Source organism: Rhinoraja longicauda, chromosome 4 (assembly GCF_053455715.1).
Source record: "Rhinoraja longicauda isolate Sanriku21f chromosome 4, sRhiLon1.1, whole genome shotgun sequence".
In the NCBI taxonomy this organism is placed as follows: domain Eukaryota; kingdom Metazoa; phylum Chordata; class Chondrichthyes; order Rajiformes; family Arhynchobatidae; genus Rhinoraja; species Rhinoraja longicauda.
Window position 1 is genome coordinate 42,945,570 of NC_135956.1, and position 16,865 is coordinate 42,962,434.

Here is a 16,865-nt window from a genome sequence, read left to right on the forward strand (position 1 = left end):
TTTGCGTATAGTAATGATTACTTCTCATGAATTATTAGAACAACTATAAAGTTAATTGTGTGAAGACGGCATGATTTTGGTACAATCTGGAATCTGCCAGGTTTGTGAAAGGAAACAAAACATTAACATTTAAAAACCCTCCTTATTCCACCATTAATTTCTCTTCTTTTTGGCCATACCAATAACCAGATTTTCAATTTTCATTCTTGGAACTTGGCATTCATTTTTTGCTTACAATTAAACATTTTGGGAAATGTTTACACATTAAAATTGATATCTGATTTTGCTTTTGTACGGTTTCCAGGATCTGAATACCATTGTAAATAAAAGCCAACATTCAATACCCATCCCAAATTGTACTTAAGGTGAGCACCTTTATGAACCACTGCAGCTCTGTTGGTAAGGTACTGCACCAGAGCTGCCAGCAAGGGCGTTCCCAGATTTATGCTCAAAAGATTGGCAATATATTTCCAGGTCAGGATGATGATCAGATTAAAAACATAGAAACATAGAAAATAGGTGCAGGAGGAGGTCATTTGGCCCTTCGAGCCAGCACCTCCATTCATTGTGATCATGGCTGATCATCCACAATAAGTAACCTGTGCCTGCCTTCTCCCCATATCCCTTGATTCCACTAGCCCCTATAGCTCTTTCTAACTCGCTTTAAAATTCTTCCAGTGAATTGGCCTCCACTGCCTTCTGTGGCAGAGAATTCCACAAATTCACAACTCTCTGGGTGAAAAAGTTTCTTCTCACCTCAGTTTTAAATAGCCTCCCCTTTATTCTCAGACTGTGACCTCTGGCTCTGGACTCCCCCAACATTGGGAACATTTTTCTTGCACCTTGCTTGTCCAGTCCTTTTATAATTTTATACGAGAAAATGAGAAAGGAACAACATTTAAATTGCTTTAAGTTTTATTTGTGTTTTCAACTGAATGCAAACTTGCTATTCAAACTCTTGCATGATGTGCACTGAGTGTTCCCAAAGACCAAGCAATTTACTGCACATCTTACAATTTAAAAAAAAATCCCTCATTCAGAGCTGAGAGATACTGAACTAAAAAAAACCTCAATGATTGTGAATTTGCAGAGGCCTGTGTCTTGTACATCAGCATGATGTTGTACTGCAGGTAAAGACAAGATTTTAATTTGCTTTTAGAAAAAGTTATTTAAAAGACAACGATGAACTGATTGTTATTTTGTAGCTACCATGAGATCATTTGTAGTTGGATGATTTTGTTTATTCTTGCAGAGGTACAGAACTCCTCCATATGGCAATTTTACATCCAAGAAAGCTGTCTGTCTTTGCTGTTTCAGGTAATGTGTACATTTTCAAACTGGTTCCTTGTTTGCAAGAGTGCTTTTATTGTTCTTGTTGTAAACCTTTGATTTTTACCCTTTTTGTTTATCTACACTATTAAGTCTGACCATATTTGGTGAAGATCTGTTCATAAACATTAAAATGGTAGGTTTAATTCAGAAGTTGGAATTTTCAAAATACGTTGTTGTGTTATCCCTTAAAATCAAAATGTTGCCATATAAAAACTAGTTGCCTCTGATTTCTCAGTCTTTTAACTAGAAATTATAGAAATTCTCCTTGGTGGGAGAACTTAAAGAAAACTTTCCAAAAAAAAATCACAAAGCTCCCGATTGGTTTCTTGTTATGCCTAAAATGCCAAGCTTAATCTTGCATCTGTTTTGAGGCAGTATAATTGTGGGATGTTTCCATGTATGATTCCTTAGCCCTGAGGTGGAGCCATTAAAATAACTGAAAAAGAAGTTGGGGGCTGGGACCAACATATAGTAACAAAAAAAAACTGAGTTTATTCACCTTTTTATGCTTAATTTGCTTTATGCCCTAACTGTGCATGTCTGGGCACAAATACACTGGAAATTCTACCCCCAAATTTTCAGATGTATAAAATACACAAGCACATAGTGTGAAGAAATAAAATTGTGATTGAGCAAGCAATCTTTGTAGTGATGGCTGCCTACATTTATGAACCATCTAATTTAGTTTTATCTGTAAAATTTCAATCACTCCTTAGAGATCTGCAAACAAAATAACTCAATAGTCTGCATTAATCATAGTAATAGTATTTTTTGTTTAACTGCAGTAATGCATTTGGTGTGGATAAAAAACTGTTTAACAGTTTACTCTGTCATTTAAAAAAAAAAAGAATTATTGCATTGTGTGATAAGGTTTGAGATGCTCGACAATTCTGATTAAAGGAAATGTTTGGCTTGGGAAAATACTTTGCCAGGAATATTGGCCGGTATGGGCAAGTTGGACCGAAGGGCCTGTTTCCACACTGTATCACCCTATGACTCTATGAATCGCTGAACAAATTTAGCTTGGATGAAAATCATGGCGAAATCACATACTTGTATGTGATAGATCTGCAATTAAGGAGAAATTGAAGGAGAAAACAGGGCTGACTTTGTCAGTGTATTTAAAACAAAATTAGTAGGTTTTGAGATATTAAGGGAATTAAACACTTTTTGGTTGGTACAGGAAAGTGGTGCTGATCTTCAGGATCAGTTATTATCATATACAATGGCAGAGCAAGAGTGAAGACCTGAATGGTCAGTATCTCTTTTTTATGTTTTTACCTGTCAGGTACTTCTACAAACCTTCGAAATTTCATCTTGTTTATTAATTGATGCCCACATAAGAAATCTTTGAAAGTCTTTCCCATTGTTATCCGAGCGAATTCCTACACGTGGAATGTTATGGAATCTGCCTCTTTTATTTTGGACCTCTGTGAAATGTAAGAATTTCAGAGGACCCACAACAATTTAATGTTCCAAATCACAATATTACAACACAGTAAACCATTGTTATTATGGACCTCTATAACGAATTTTAGTTTTCGCAGATGGACCAATCTTCACTGCCAGGCCTGTTTGCCAAAGCAATCGGCACTAACAGGCACCATTCCCCCCTCCCCCGGCATGAGGGTTTGCTGCAATAGACATTCAAATGAAGAACCAACTGTGCAGCTGTTGGGAAGCGATTCCTAGATATTGGCAAATATTCACATGGATGTTCTGTGATTTGGATTGTTCTTATTTTTCCAAGTTTCTAACAGTTACACAAGTGTAATTTGTTGCTTGGAAGCGATTCAATCATTAGCTTGAAATTGTTGGAGCAATTTTTTTTGAAGCAGATGGCATTTCTTTCATCTTCCGATTATTTATTTTGGTTAACAGGAACTATGGGTACTGTTGAACATGGAAACCAATATCAGCTGAAACTTATTTATGAACACAACCTTCAACGGACAGCTTGTAATTTAACATTTGGAGCCTTTGGTGGTGTAAAAGGTGAATATGTCTTGTAATTTCTCTCATGCTTCTAAGGAGAATGTGAAAACAACGATGATTAAAGTAAACAAAACCAGTTGATTTCAACAGAGGGCAGACCATTTGCAACAGTAGATTCATGTTTGCATGGCAAGTGGAAAATCCATGTCTGTTGCAACTGTTGTGCATTTTCATCTTTTTAATAATAATAATAATAATATTCATTTATTGTCATTGCAACGAGTACAACGAAATAAAAAAATAGCCAATCCTGACGGTGCGTAAAAACATATATGCAATAAATGCAAAAACAAATAAATACAATTATATTAAGTACAAAAGTTTTAACAGTGTTGCCTAGTGCAGAAGGTAGTGTTCAGTTCTCGTATGGCCCTGGGGTAAAAACTGTTCTTAAGTCTGTTTGTTCGGGATTTGATCGACTTGAAACGTCGACCAGAGGGCAGATGAACAAACAGACGGTGGCCTGGGTGGGATGAATCTTTTATTATTTTGCCTGCTCTACTGAGGCAGCGTAGGCTGAACAGGTGCTCCAGGGAGGGCAGTGAGCAGCCGATGATCTTCTGGGCCGTCGTGATGACCCTCTGAAGGGCCTTCCTGTCCTTTTCTGAGCAGCTGGCATACCATGTGGTTATACAGTATGCCAGCACACTCTTGATGGAGCAGCGATAGAAGGACATCATGAGCTTCTCCTGCAGGTTGGTTTTCCTGAGGATCCTCAGGAAGTGGAGTCTCTGCTGTGCCTTCTTCGCTGTGGTGATGGTGTTGGTAGACCAGGTAAGATCCTCTGCGATGTGCGTACCCAGGAACCTGAAAGCGGGTACCCTTTCCACACAGACCCCATTGATGTAGAGTGGGTCGTATTCTGCACTGGTTTTCCTGAAGTCTATTATGTTCCTTTGTTTTGGAGGAGTTCAGGACAAGATTGTTCACTGAACACCATGCTGCCAGCCTTTGGATTTCATCCCTGTAGGCTGTCTCATCTCCTCCTGAGATGAGTCCAACCACAGTCGTGTCATCCGCATGATTTGCATGACTAAAATTGAAACTTGTAATCATGCAGTCCGAAGCCTGGCCTTTTAATGAACCAGAGTAAAAGCCTGCATAACATCTTGATCTATTCGGGGTGCTGTATAAAACTTCTTGTTATCATGTCATCAAGTTAATGTTCTGCTAATCCTCTGAAGATTTGTGGGTACTTTTTTGGCTCTTGGTAAACTTGTAACGTAACATTACTGCCACAGACCTTTCTCTGCGTATGATTAATCATTTAAATACTGAAATTGGTCTTTGTCACTCATTCTTGAGTAAGATCATGATATCTAGTCTTATAGTATTGTGATGTGTATGGAGTTGGCCGTTTAGACAAATCTGGGCTCTAATGTTTCTTCTATGCAGGTGACAGAGATGTAGGGTTGTTCTCCAGCGATGCTGCCTGACCCACTGAGTTACTCCAACACTTTGTCCTTTTGTGAATGAACCATCACCTGCAGTTCTTTGTTTCACTGTCAATGGACAATCGGCAATAACGGAAATTATTTCCCGCCCACCCCAGTCCGTTACAACAAGGGTTTACTGTGTACAAGATTTCCACCACCCCATCCCTTATCCCTCCTTCTTCTGCTTATAATCTGCCCCTCCCTCCTTTTTCTTTTGTCTCCCCTGTTTTCCAAAGATTAGTAGAGGTAGCATCTTTGAAAGCATCCAAAGTGTAGATTGATAAACAGTTTTAAGGGAGTGTAGGGATACCTGTGGAGAGCAATAAAGTGGTGAATATGCCAAAGTTGAATCAGCTGTGATCTTAATTAATGGTAGAGTAGTCTTGATGAGCCCATTGAACTACGTTTCCTCCTGTTTCTTAACTAGTATGTTCTCGCAGTAAGGAATGTTTCAATGTTTTGCTCTTGCATTAGTCTGTAGTGTATACTATAATGTATTTTTTAAGTCTGAAAACAAACTTTAACTGAGCATGATGGAATGTGGAGTAATGTTGATTGAAGAATAACGAAGATGAGAGTGCTGCTATTGTCTATCTAGTTATTCTGTTGTGGTGCGGCTGGACTTTCCATGCATCCATTTTGGAACTGGCATTTCATTTCTCGCTCCAGGGTGTTGATAAACAACTTTTCTTCGCTACTAAAACCGTTTTTTCTTTTTAGTACTTTTGCTTTTTTTTCGTGCACTCTCGAACTGGTGGTTTATTTTGTTTTTGTTCCCTGTAAAAATTTACACACTTGCTTTTTTTTTTGCTATGATGTTCATTCTCTTGCCTGCAAATGCCTTCTAACACTTGAGGAAAAGGGGGGGAAATTCTGAAGAGAAGTTGTGCGATAATTTTTTTGTTTTTGTTGCCATTTTCAAATATAATTTTAAGGTGTTTTAAACATAGGTCGTGATTTAATTTGCATTCAGTTCATGGATGGGATGCTGATGTTCTTTGAGCAGGAGAGCTTTGCTTTTGGACGTTTCTTGCCTGGTTGCCTTTTGCCAGGCCCACTGAAATACTGCTGCAGGACAGATTCCTTCATTACTGTCTCCTCAAGTCGACAAGTTGAAAGTTACAAGTGAGTATTTATTTCTTGTCTTGAATGTTTTGATACCTTGATGAGAAAAATAATTAATCCAATTGAATGACCTTTCTACGTAAGTTCATAAGATATAGGAGCAGAATGAGGCCATTAAGCTCATCAGGTCTGCTCCGCCTTTCGATCTATTTAACCCTCTCAACCTCATTGTCCTGGGTTCGCCCTGTGACTTTTGACACTCTGTAATTATGTTTGGGAAATATCGCCAAAAAATTACATTCCATTGTATGTAAATGTTTTGGCTTGAAGAAATAACGGCTGATGTATTTAGGAAGCTTATTACTGAACTATATTGATTTGGTTATTTATTTGAAATATTTGGGCAATACATACATCCATAATGCCACTGAAGGCGTATTCCCCGAAAATATTTTCAAGACAATAAAATCTAATAGTTTTAACACAGCGACCATGAACACAGTGACCATGTGTTACCCAGCTCAATGTGCCTAAATCTTGTACTCTGCTAAAGAAAAATCTATTTGTCCCAGAAACAAATTAGAACACAAAGATTACATTTGCATTATGCGTTTAATGCAGAATCACATAAAATGTGCAATTGTATTTTTAAATATGGCATACTTGAACGTGGTGTACACGTACACAATTATTTTCTCTATTATTTTGATATCTTTTGCTTTCTGCTCCTTAACAAAAGATGAATAGAGTCTGCCGCTGGCTTCATTCAGATCAGTTGATTGTCATGTGCACCAGGGTGTTGTGCAATTCCTTGTTTGCATGAAGTTTGTAAAGTAAATAGTGTGTACAGTAATGATAGATACAACAATAACTTTAACAACAAGTGCAAAGCAGCTGAATGGTGCAAAGATTGTAGTGCAATCTGAAGCAATGCAAAACCATATAAAAATACCAAAATGGAATAACCGAACGAGGCAGAGTTAAGAGTAAGAATACATGGCCGAACCTCCAGGAAGGGGTGTGAAAAAGTTGATTGGTTGAGGATTGTGAAGGCAGCGGGGAAGAAGCTGTTTTTATGTTAGGACATCTGAGTTTTCAAGCTCCCGTATCTTTTCCAAGAAGGTAGAAGGAAGAATTGGGAATGGCCAGGATGACAGGCATCCTTAATGATATTTCCAGACTTCGTGTCCTGCTGCAACACAGCATGAAGATGGTGCATCACACCAATGCAGAAGTATGAATTGCACCCTGCAATTTCTAAGGGCAATGACTATTTCTTTCACCTTGCGAATATTAAAGATTAAGTTGTTCTGACACCATGACACAAAGTTCCCAACCTCTTTCCTCTACCTCATAGCAAACATTATTGTCTGTCTGGTTGATAACAGTGGTATCATTTGCGAACTTAAAAATCAAGTTGGCACTGTAATTGGCCTATGTACAGACATGGTTATCACCTATGGTTGTGTAAGATTCAAATGGGGAGAGTCAATTCCTCTATTTAGACAAACAGAGCTTGCCTTTTTCCTGTATCTGCCTACTGGGTCTTGGGTTTTTTTCCGTACCCAGTCTTCTATTGTTCCTACTTTTCATCAGCTTCATCTGACACACTTTTGCACCATTACTAATCTTCCCTTATTGATTCTTTAAATTCTTGCTCTTATTTTTCTCCCCAAAAGTGGAGCATAATATTCCTTTAAGTCATTCAAATAACTGGTAATTAGAAGTGCCTAGGCATCTACACTGGTCACATTCCGCCTTTTAAAAAAACTTTTTTCTTTTTTTCTCATTCACCAACAAATCGTCAATACAAGCTAATGTATTGCAAAGAGCAGTCTTCCTCGTGGCATTTTAAATTCGATGCTGAAATTCTGTGGAGCCTTAACTCTATATTTACAAAGGTTTTTAGTGGCAATTCACAGGATGGCATTTGATAAACTATTCCGTCTAGGTGGGAATTAGTAGGGAGAAATTATTAATTAAAATTATCCTTGGAGATTGAAATTTTGACTTAGGAGCCTCGAGAGCATTGCCACTGCTTGAGAATAGAAGTGTGCAGAATAAATTTAATTGATAGTAAAGTTGTGAAAGTAACAATTCTTTAAGGAGAATGCACAGTATTGGAAATAATTTTGTTTTTTTATCTGAATTGCTACAGAAGGCGTCTGCCAAAGTTCTATTTTGTGATGCAAATGCCAAAGGGTTTAGTTATATGTTTTCTTATTGCCTGAGTGTGTGGTGCATTTAGTGTTACTGAAAATAACCTCCATGCTTGGTCCTGAGCATCTTCAGCACCTTCCATTGAAATAGCATTATCAATATTTGCGAGACAAAGTGCTTTGGAAGCACAATCAGGAAATTGTGTTTTCTCTTATCAGGTACCAGGTGCTAGCTGTGGCCACAGATGCAGAAAGCAGGCACGATTCAGAGCAGCAGAAGTTAGGGTCTGGGAAGAGAATCACGGTGAGCTTTTAGTTATCTTGCTTTTGAACACATTCAGTGATGGTGATGGTGAATTTGATACCGACAAATCTTTTACCAGTTTTAATGAGACCATCATGAAGATACGGGGAAAGGTTAAAGGTAATGGGGAGAATTGTTTCTGAATGAATTGGTAGCATACAAATGACCTGTACTTTGCTAATCTCCACCAATCAAAGCATGTTGAAGTATTTTTACAGCTTTTTTTCTGTTTAGTGTTTACTAAGTGGTTGATACCAATAAGGTGCTTGGATGTTATTGCTGTTCAGAGCAAGGATTTATCTATTTTAATTTAATTTAGAGATACAGCATAGAAACAGGCCCTTCGGCCCAACAAGTCCACGCCGACCAGCGATCCCTGCACACTAAAACTATCCTACGCACACTGGGAACAATTTACAATTTTACCAAGCCAAAGCCTACAAACCCGTACATCTTTGGAGTGTGGGAGGAAACTGGAGCACCCGGAGAAAACCCAATGCAAATTGCAGGGAGAACATATAAACTCTGTACAGACACCACCCATAGTCAGGATCGAACCCAGGTCTCTGGTGCTGTAAGGAAGCAACTCTACCTCTGAGCCACCGTTCACAGAGTTAATGTTTTTTTGTTTTAATGTTTATTATTCAGGGTGTTGGTTTATTACTCAGGTCATTGGATAGTTAATCCTTGTCCTCTCTTTTTAAAAAAAAGCATGGGGTGGGGTTAAATATCAGTGTAACCAAGACCAGGAAAGTATTTTTGAGTTGATACAGATTTAACATTTTCTTTTACCTGATGTGCATCTACTTGCATTTACAGATGGACTGGATGGTGAACATTGGTGAACAAGCATTAGACATATACATGACATCATTTAACCAAGCTTCTGCTTCCATATTAGTACTTGGTGAGAGAAACCTTTACTGCTTCAAAGAAAATGGGCAGCTTCGCTTCATGAAGAAGCTGGAGTACAATCCAAGCTGCTTCTTGCCGTACACTTCAGGTACAGTAAAACCTCGATTTAACAAACTTCTTTCTAATCGATTTTGATTATAGCAGATGGACCAAACGGTGGCCGATAGATGGACCTACCGACACCACCACCTCCCTGACTTGGTTTCAGCCCCAGTTGTCCATGCCACCCCCGGGACCCACCCCCTGTCCAGCGATTCCAACCTGCGCCTGTCATTGCTACTGCCAGCGCCGACCATTCTGGCTGCCCACGAACCACGACCATTAACTCTGCCGATCCTTGCCTATCTCTCGGCCGACAGCAGGCTACGGCTGTCAACTTACCTGAATTCCAGGCTCAGTTTCAGTCTGAGAGTCTGAAGACAGGGCTTAGTCTAAAACGTCACCTATTCGTGTTCTCCAGAGATGCTGCCGGACCCGCTAGGACACTTTGTGTCTTTTGGGTATTAGAAAATAGGTGCAGGAGGAGGCCATTTGGCCCTTTGAGCCAGCAGTAACTGCAGATATTTGTTTCTACTAGTACAACGATCATACCTTACTGGGTTACAGCAGACAATCAGCAATAACGTTATACAAGGGTTTACTGTATCTAAATCACAGTTACAAATGTGACATCATGACCCGTCAGATCCACTCTATCTTTGAACTCCAGATGAACTGGAAAGTTGCGTGTGGAATCACTGAAGCAGAGCAGTGGGGGACAGGCCAGACTTGCACCGTACAGCAGCTCTAAGAGCACCTCACACCTGATGTCCAAATTTTCCCAGTTATTGAGAGAGAACACTGCTTCCACAGACCCAATCTTTGCTTGACATTGGCTATTCACTCCAACTAATTTGTGTCGCATGCCTTGCCACTCCCTCCCCTCCCCCCCCATACTCCCACCGCACAAGACCCCCAGCACCTTCAGGTAATCAGGTGACAGGGACAGAAAATCAGTAATCCATGAACAATAGCATGACCTATGTGTTTTTTATTGTCCAAGATTGTTATTGCGCAGAGTGGAGAGCCAGTGAGAACGCATCCCCCATTGATCTATTGTGGTGGGCCAATTTTAATAGTTACTTATAGTTCTTGGCATGTTGGACTCTGGTATCAATGTGCGGATTAGATAGGGCTGTGGAATTGCATGAAGCTGAGGACAAGGAATTTAAATTCACATGTTTTGGAAACAATTTGATGATTCTGGTTTTTTTTTAAAGCAAATTTGCCTTTCAGGTTGTATTGATAGAGAGATGTTCAAACTTTTGCATGTCGGAGGAAAATATTATCATGACAACCCAGTGAGAACCTGAACTTGTGTGACACTTTTCATACCATCAGAAAGTCCCAAAACGTATTGCAGGCAATTATTTAACCAAATTATAGTATTAAAAGCATACAGTACACTAGATTTTCATTTAACATCTTGTCCACAAGATGGCTCCTCTGCCATTCAATACTCTGAAGAATCAACCAGATTCTGTACTGAATTAGCAATATCAAGAGATTACTCACGATTGTTTATTTGTTAACTGCACTGGAACAGAACAATTAAATTCTTTCATGTTGCAGCGTTATAGGCAAGTTAAATAGAACAACACAACAACTATACAATAATTATGTAGGAAGAACTTCAGATGCTGGTTTATACCAAAGATAGATGCAAAATGCTGGAGTAACTCAGGCAGCATCTCTGGAGAAAAGAAATGTGTTGTTTCAGGTTGGAGCCCTTCTTCAGACTGAAAGATGGAGAAGGCCAGAACAGGGCCAGCAACAGATGACCTCAGCAATGGTGGAGTCCATATTGCCCCATTGTTGGCTGGGGAAGATGTGCTAATGACAGGGATACACGGATGTGAACAGTAGAACTAGAAGAACGACTAGGGTGGGGGAAGAGCGGGTGGGGGGAAAGAAATGCAGCAGTTACTTGAAATGAGAAAAATTGATGTTTTTCAATTGGTTGTTAGCTGCCCAAGCGAAATGTGAAGTGCTGTTCCTCCAATTTGCATGTGACATTCTGACAGTGGAGGACAGAAAGGTCAGGGTGAGGACAGGAAGGGAAGTTGAAATGTTTGGCATCGGGGAGACCGTGTAGGCTGATGCAGACTGCGTATGTGTTCAGCGAAGTGATCACTCGGTCTACGCTTTCTCCCGGTAAACAAAAATCTGCATCATCAATGGACACATTCGGAAAATACAATTAGTTTGAGGAATTGCTCTAATTCCTCAATTGCTCAGCTTGGTTTGAAAGTCATTTGACACTTGTTCCAGAAACCATTGCCGATTTATCAAATAAAACACTGCAATCCTATTTATTTGTGTGTATTCCAGGCATTCTGGCAGTTTGTGGAGAAATCTATTCAAACTATGTTTTGAAGCGTTTTGTTGTTTTAAATAAATGATAACATGTTATAACCTCTGTTTGGTCTTATGTAAATTGTTATTGATCGCTGGTGAACTAAAGTAGGAATGTGCAATGCTACATTGTATGTGGTGCTTATTTTATTGAGGAAACAAGTAATTTATTTCTTCCGTTGTTTACATTGTAGTGTTGGAAGGAACAATAAACATTCTGATTGGAAATCACAATAACAAGCTGCTTGTATACCAAGATGTTACTCTGAAATGGGTCGCTCAGCTTCCCCATGTTCCTGTGTCTGTACAAGTCGCCAATTTCCAGTGAGTATCCCATTCTTTCATAGTTTAGTTTATTATTGTCACATGTACAGTTAAAAACTTTTGTGTGCTATGCAGTTAAAGAAAAGACTATACATGATTACATTTAAGCCGTCCACAGTGTGCAGATAGGTACAACATTTAGTGTAAGATAAAGCCCGATTTAAAGATAGTTCAAAGGCTTCCAATTAGATAGATATTTATTTACAAAATGCTGGAGTAACTCAGCAAGTCAGGCAGCATCTCAGGAGAGAAGGAATGGGTGACCAGCATCTGCAGTTATTTTCCTGCAATTAGATAGATAGGTCAGGATCGCACTCTAGCTGATGAGAGGGCAGTTCAGTTGACAGATAACAACTAGGAAGAAACTGTCCCTGAATCTAGAGTGAGGTGTTTTTAAACTTCTGTACTTGCCTGATCAAACGGGGGAAAAGAGGGAGTGGTCAGGGTGAGCCAAGTCCTTGATGATGCTGGTAGCCTTGACAAGGCAGCATGAAGTATAGATGGACTTAATGGAAGGGAGGTTGGTTTCCATGATGGTCTGGACTACAGCCACAACTCTCTGCAATTTCTTGCTCTCTTAGATGGAGCTGTTCCCAAACCATGCTGTGATGCATCCTGAAAAAGGGCTTTCTCTGACACATCTGTAGGTTAGTGAGGGTTGTTGGGGACATGATGAACATCCTGAAGTAGAGGCATTGGTGTGATTCCTTCGCCATATTTTTGTTGTGGCCGGTCTAGGGCAAATAGCTAGTAACATCTATTCCTAGGAACTTGAGGCTTTCGACCATCTGTACCTCAGCACAATCAGTGTGCACTGCTTCCTGAAGTCAATCACAATCTCCTTTTGTCTTGTTGACATTCAGGGAGAGTTTGTTGTCTTAGCAACAAGGTTACAAGGTTCTCAATCTCCTTTCTGTATTTTGTCTTGTCGTTATTTTTCTACGAACTTGTAAATTGAGTAAGATTGGTATTTGGCTGCACAGCCACGAGTATATAAGGAGTATAGTAGGGGGCTGAGAACACATACTTGGAGGGCACTGGTGTCATTGCCCCTGCTCTTCAGCAGGATATATGTCTTCTACACTTAGCAATGGCTTATCTGGTTACTTGCTGTTTGTAGTGATGCTATAGTGCAGATTTTTCACCTAGGTTATTTTTATCGTACTGATCATGGTGACGACTGGAAGAACGGCATAACCAATTATATATTCCATATCTCAAAATGATATTCTCTGCAATTAATACTCTTTAAAAAAGAAAAGGATGACTGATTCTGAATAGTATAATTTCTGAAAAGCCTAATGAACGATTTTTCATTGTTAATTCAAGAAATACAAGGTATCATTCTCCATTTAATGGACTCTGAAACAGAACTGACATAAATTGGTATTAATGTTTTTATTCATTGGTAATCTTGTTAAAAATTGCATTAATCTTGATTTCCTGTGGAATAATAGCATTTCTCCAAGTTCAGCAGTATTAGGATAGTTATTTTTTGAGCTATTCAAATTGGTTCCCAATCTCTTGTTCTGTTCCCTCCTCCTTTCATTGTTTATACGTTCACATATAAAACGATAATTAACCACACACTGTGTGGTTACTGTATATGCACAAAGCTCTGGTTAATGATTGTGTACACATAGTGTGATTATGTGCACATAGCTCAGGTTTTCCAAATTTTCCATGTGAATTTTCAGTTTACCATAAAGCTGCACTCTGTTCAACTTTCTCCTGAGTAGACAATTATAGTGTAAATAAGACAGATCAGGGAATCAAAGAGAATGTTTGAGAAAGGGGGATGGTATTTGATTCATTGTGTTGAAACATAGGTATCTGTCTAATTTTGTCTTCCAGTCATAGAGTCATAGAATGTGGAAACAGGCCCAACGCCCACACCAGCCATCAATGTCCCAGCTACCCTAGTCCCACTTGCCTGGACTTGGTCCATAACCCTCCAAACCTGTCCTATCCATGTACCTCTCCAACAGTTTCTTAAACGATGGATCGTCCCAGCCTCAACTGCCTCCTCTGGCAACTTGTTCCATAGACCCACCACCCTCTGTGTGAAAAAGTTACCCCTCGGATTCCTATTAAATCTTTTCCCCTTCACTTGGAACCAATGTCCTCTGGTCCTCGATTCCCCTACTCTGAGCAAGAGACTCTGTGCATCTACCTGATCTATTCCTCTCATGATTTTGTACACCTCTATAAGATCACACCTCATCCGAGGAATAGAGACCCAGCCTACTCAACCTTTCCCTATAGCTCATTCCCTCTAGTCCTGGCAACATCCTCATAAATCTTTTCTGAACCCTTGCAAGCTTGACAATATCTTTCCTATAATATGGTGCCCAGAACTGAACACAATATTCGAAATGCGGTCTCGCCAACGTCCTGTACAACTGCAACATGTCCTCCCAACTTAGTCAATACCCTGACTGATGAAGACCAATGTGCCAAAAGCCTCTTGACCACCTTATCTATCTGTGACTTGACCTTCAAGGAACCATGCACCTGCACTCCTAGATTCCTCTTGAGAGTGCTTGAGAGTGAATTCAAACAAGTGGATGCCAGGCAACTGTGGCAGGGCTTGAATGCCATCACAGGCTTCAAGCTGAAATCAGGGGTGATATTTGTAAATGATATATCTCAATTGGATCAGCTCAAAATTCTGCCACTGTGTCACTCCATCTTCTAGTGGCTCTGTATTGTACATCTCATAATTATAATCGTAATTTATTAGCCAAGTATATTTTGCGACATACGAGGAATTTGGTTTGCCATACAGTCATACCAAAAATGCAACAAGGCACACAACTACATAAAAATTTGACATAAACATCCACCACAGCGGCTCTTCCACATTCCCCAATGTGTTGGAAGGCAATAAAGTCTTATTTCATCATATCATATCATATACATACAGCCGGAAACAGGCCTTTTCGGCCCTCCAAGTCCGTGCCGCCCAGTGATCCCCGTACATTAACATTATCCTACACCCACTAGGGACAATTTTTTTTAACATTTACCCAGCCAATTAACCTACATACCTGTACGTCTTTGGAGTGTGGGAGGAAACCGAAGATCTCGGAGTAAACCCACGCAGGTCACGGGGAGAACGTACAAACTCCTTACAGTGCAGCACCCGTAGTCAGGATCGAACCTGAGTCTCCGGCGCTGCATTCGCTGTAAAGCAGCAACTCTACCGCTGCGCTACCGTGCCGTGTCTTCCTCCTTTTCTCCCGCGGTCGGGAGAGTCGAACCATCTGCAGCCGGTGATCGAAGCTCCTGCGTCGGGGCGGTCAAAGTTCCCGCGGCTTGGAGCTTCCAAAGTCGGTTTCTAACCAGGGACCGCGAGCTCCACATTGTTAAAGTCTGCAAGCTCCCGCGGTTGGAGCTCCGAGGTCGATCCCTGGCAAAGGGATCGCCAGCTCACGTTAAGTCCTGCAGCCTCCCACGGTTGGAGCTCCGAGGTCCCAGCAGGAGGCCGCCAGCTCCACGATGTTAGGCCGCAGTGCAGACAGAGGTACGACAAGGAAAAAGTTGCATCTCTGTCGAGGAAAGAGATTAAAAAAGTTTCCCCCACCCTCCCACCATATCCCACATAATACAAAACTAAAGATAAACTAAAACATACATTTTACAACAAAGTAAAAACACAAAGAAGGAAAAAGACTAGACAGACCGTTGGTGAGGCAGCCATCGTACTGTGCCCCCTGGTGGTATAAGTGGTGGAAGTAGGATCTGCTTTCACAAGGGTAATCTTTCGGAAAGTCGTTAGCCCAGATGGAGGCCCTGAATGAGTTCTGAATTCACACACCAATCAATTGGCCACAGTCTTTGTCAACATCTTCAACCTCACTGTCTTCTGTCCCATTTGCTTCAAGGAAACCTCAGTTTCACTCACCAAGAAAAGTAAAGTGACCTGTCTTGATGACGACTGCTTGTCGCTTTAACATTAACCATAATACAGTGCTTTTAAGACTGGTAATGGTAGTGGCCTACATCTGCACTAGTATTCCAGACACAATAGACCTCTTGCAATTTGCAGAAATGAGAAATGGATCTCTGGAGGATATCATCTTTCTTGCACTACATAAGGCTCTGAATCACCTTGTTAATAAGAATGCCTATGTCAGGATGTTATTCATTGTCTACAGCTCGGCCTTCAACCAAAGTACTGAACAAGCTCATCTGTAAACTCTGGAGCTTGGCATCCATCTGCAACTAGCTTCTGGATCTCCGGCAGATCTCGCTTGGTTAGAATTGGTCATAACATTTCCTCCACCCTGAACCCTCAATACTGGCGCCCTTCAGCGTTGTGTGCTCTGATTTCTACTCGTCTCCCTGTACACCTTGACTGTGAGGGCAATTAAAAGTGTCAACTCGTTATCTTTAAAATCACTGATGATGTCAGCAGGATCAACAACAGCAAGGATATAGAATGCAGAAAAGAGATCGACGACATTGTGTCACCGTGTCAGAACAGCAATCTAGCTCTTGACGTCAGCAAGATAAGAATTGTTTTTTGACTTGAGGAATTTGGGGGGAGGGGTGCTGTGAATACAATTGTACTTATCAATGGAAGCGCCGCAAGGATTGTCCACAGCTTCCAGATCCTTGGCATTATGTCACCATGCCCCAACCTTGTCCCTTAACACTGATGCGGTGATCAAGAAAGCACCTCAGCGTATTTACTATATTAGTTGTCCAAGAAGATTTGGCAAGTTCACGAGGATTCCCTCAAACGTCTACAGATGTGCTCTGGAATGTATTCTGAGGGGATGCATCACCGCTGTGATGGCAAATGCTCTGCTCTTGGCTGCCTGAACCTGCAGAGAGCAATGAACCTGCAGAGAACAATGAACCTTGTCCAGTCCATCACAGGCATGTCACTACCTTTAATTCACTCCATCTTCACAGTGCATTGCATCAGGAAGT

General features: G+C 40.5%; 1 protein-coding gene across 5 annotated transcripts in view; it reads left to right on the forward strand.

The window, feature by feature from the left end:
- Positions 1–16,865, forward strand: part of bbs9 (Bardet-Biedl syndrome 9) — a 303,117-nt gene that overhangs the window by 27,696 nt on the left and 258,556 nt on the right. For 4 of the 5 annotated variants that reach the window (XM_078397603.1, XM_078397606.1, XM_078397604.1 and 1 more), the window contains exons 4-9: positions 1,253–1,317; positions 3,214–3,327; positions 5,714–5,888; positions 8,207–8,291; positions 9,111–9,294; positions 11,795–11,924. In XM_078397603.1, the coding sequence (XP_078253729.1) occupies positions 1,253–1,317; positions 3,214–3,327; positions 5,714–5,888; positions 8,207–8,291; positions 9,111–9,294; positions 11,795–11,924 (753 nt within the window). The remainder of the gene's footprint in view (positions 1–1,252; positions 1,318–3,213; positions 3,328–5,713; positions 5,889–8,206; positions 8,292–9,110; positions 9,295–11,794; positions 11,925–16,865) is intronic. The other variant, XM_078397607.1, reaches the window with a different exon arrangement.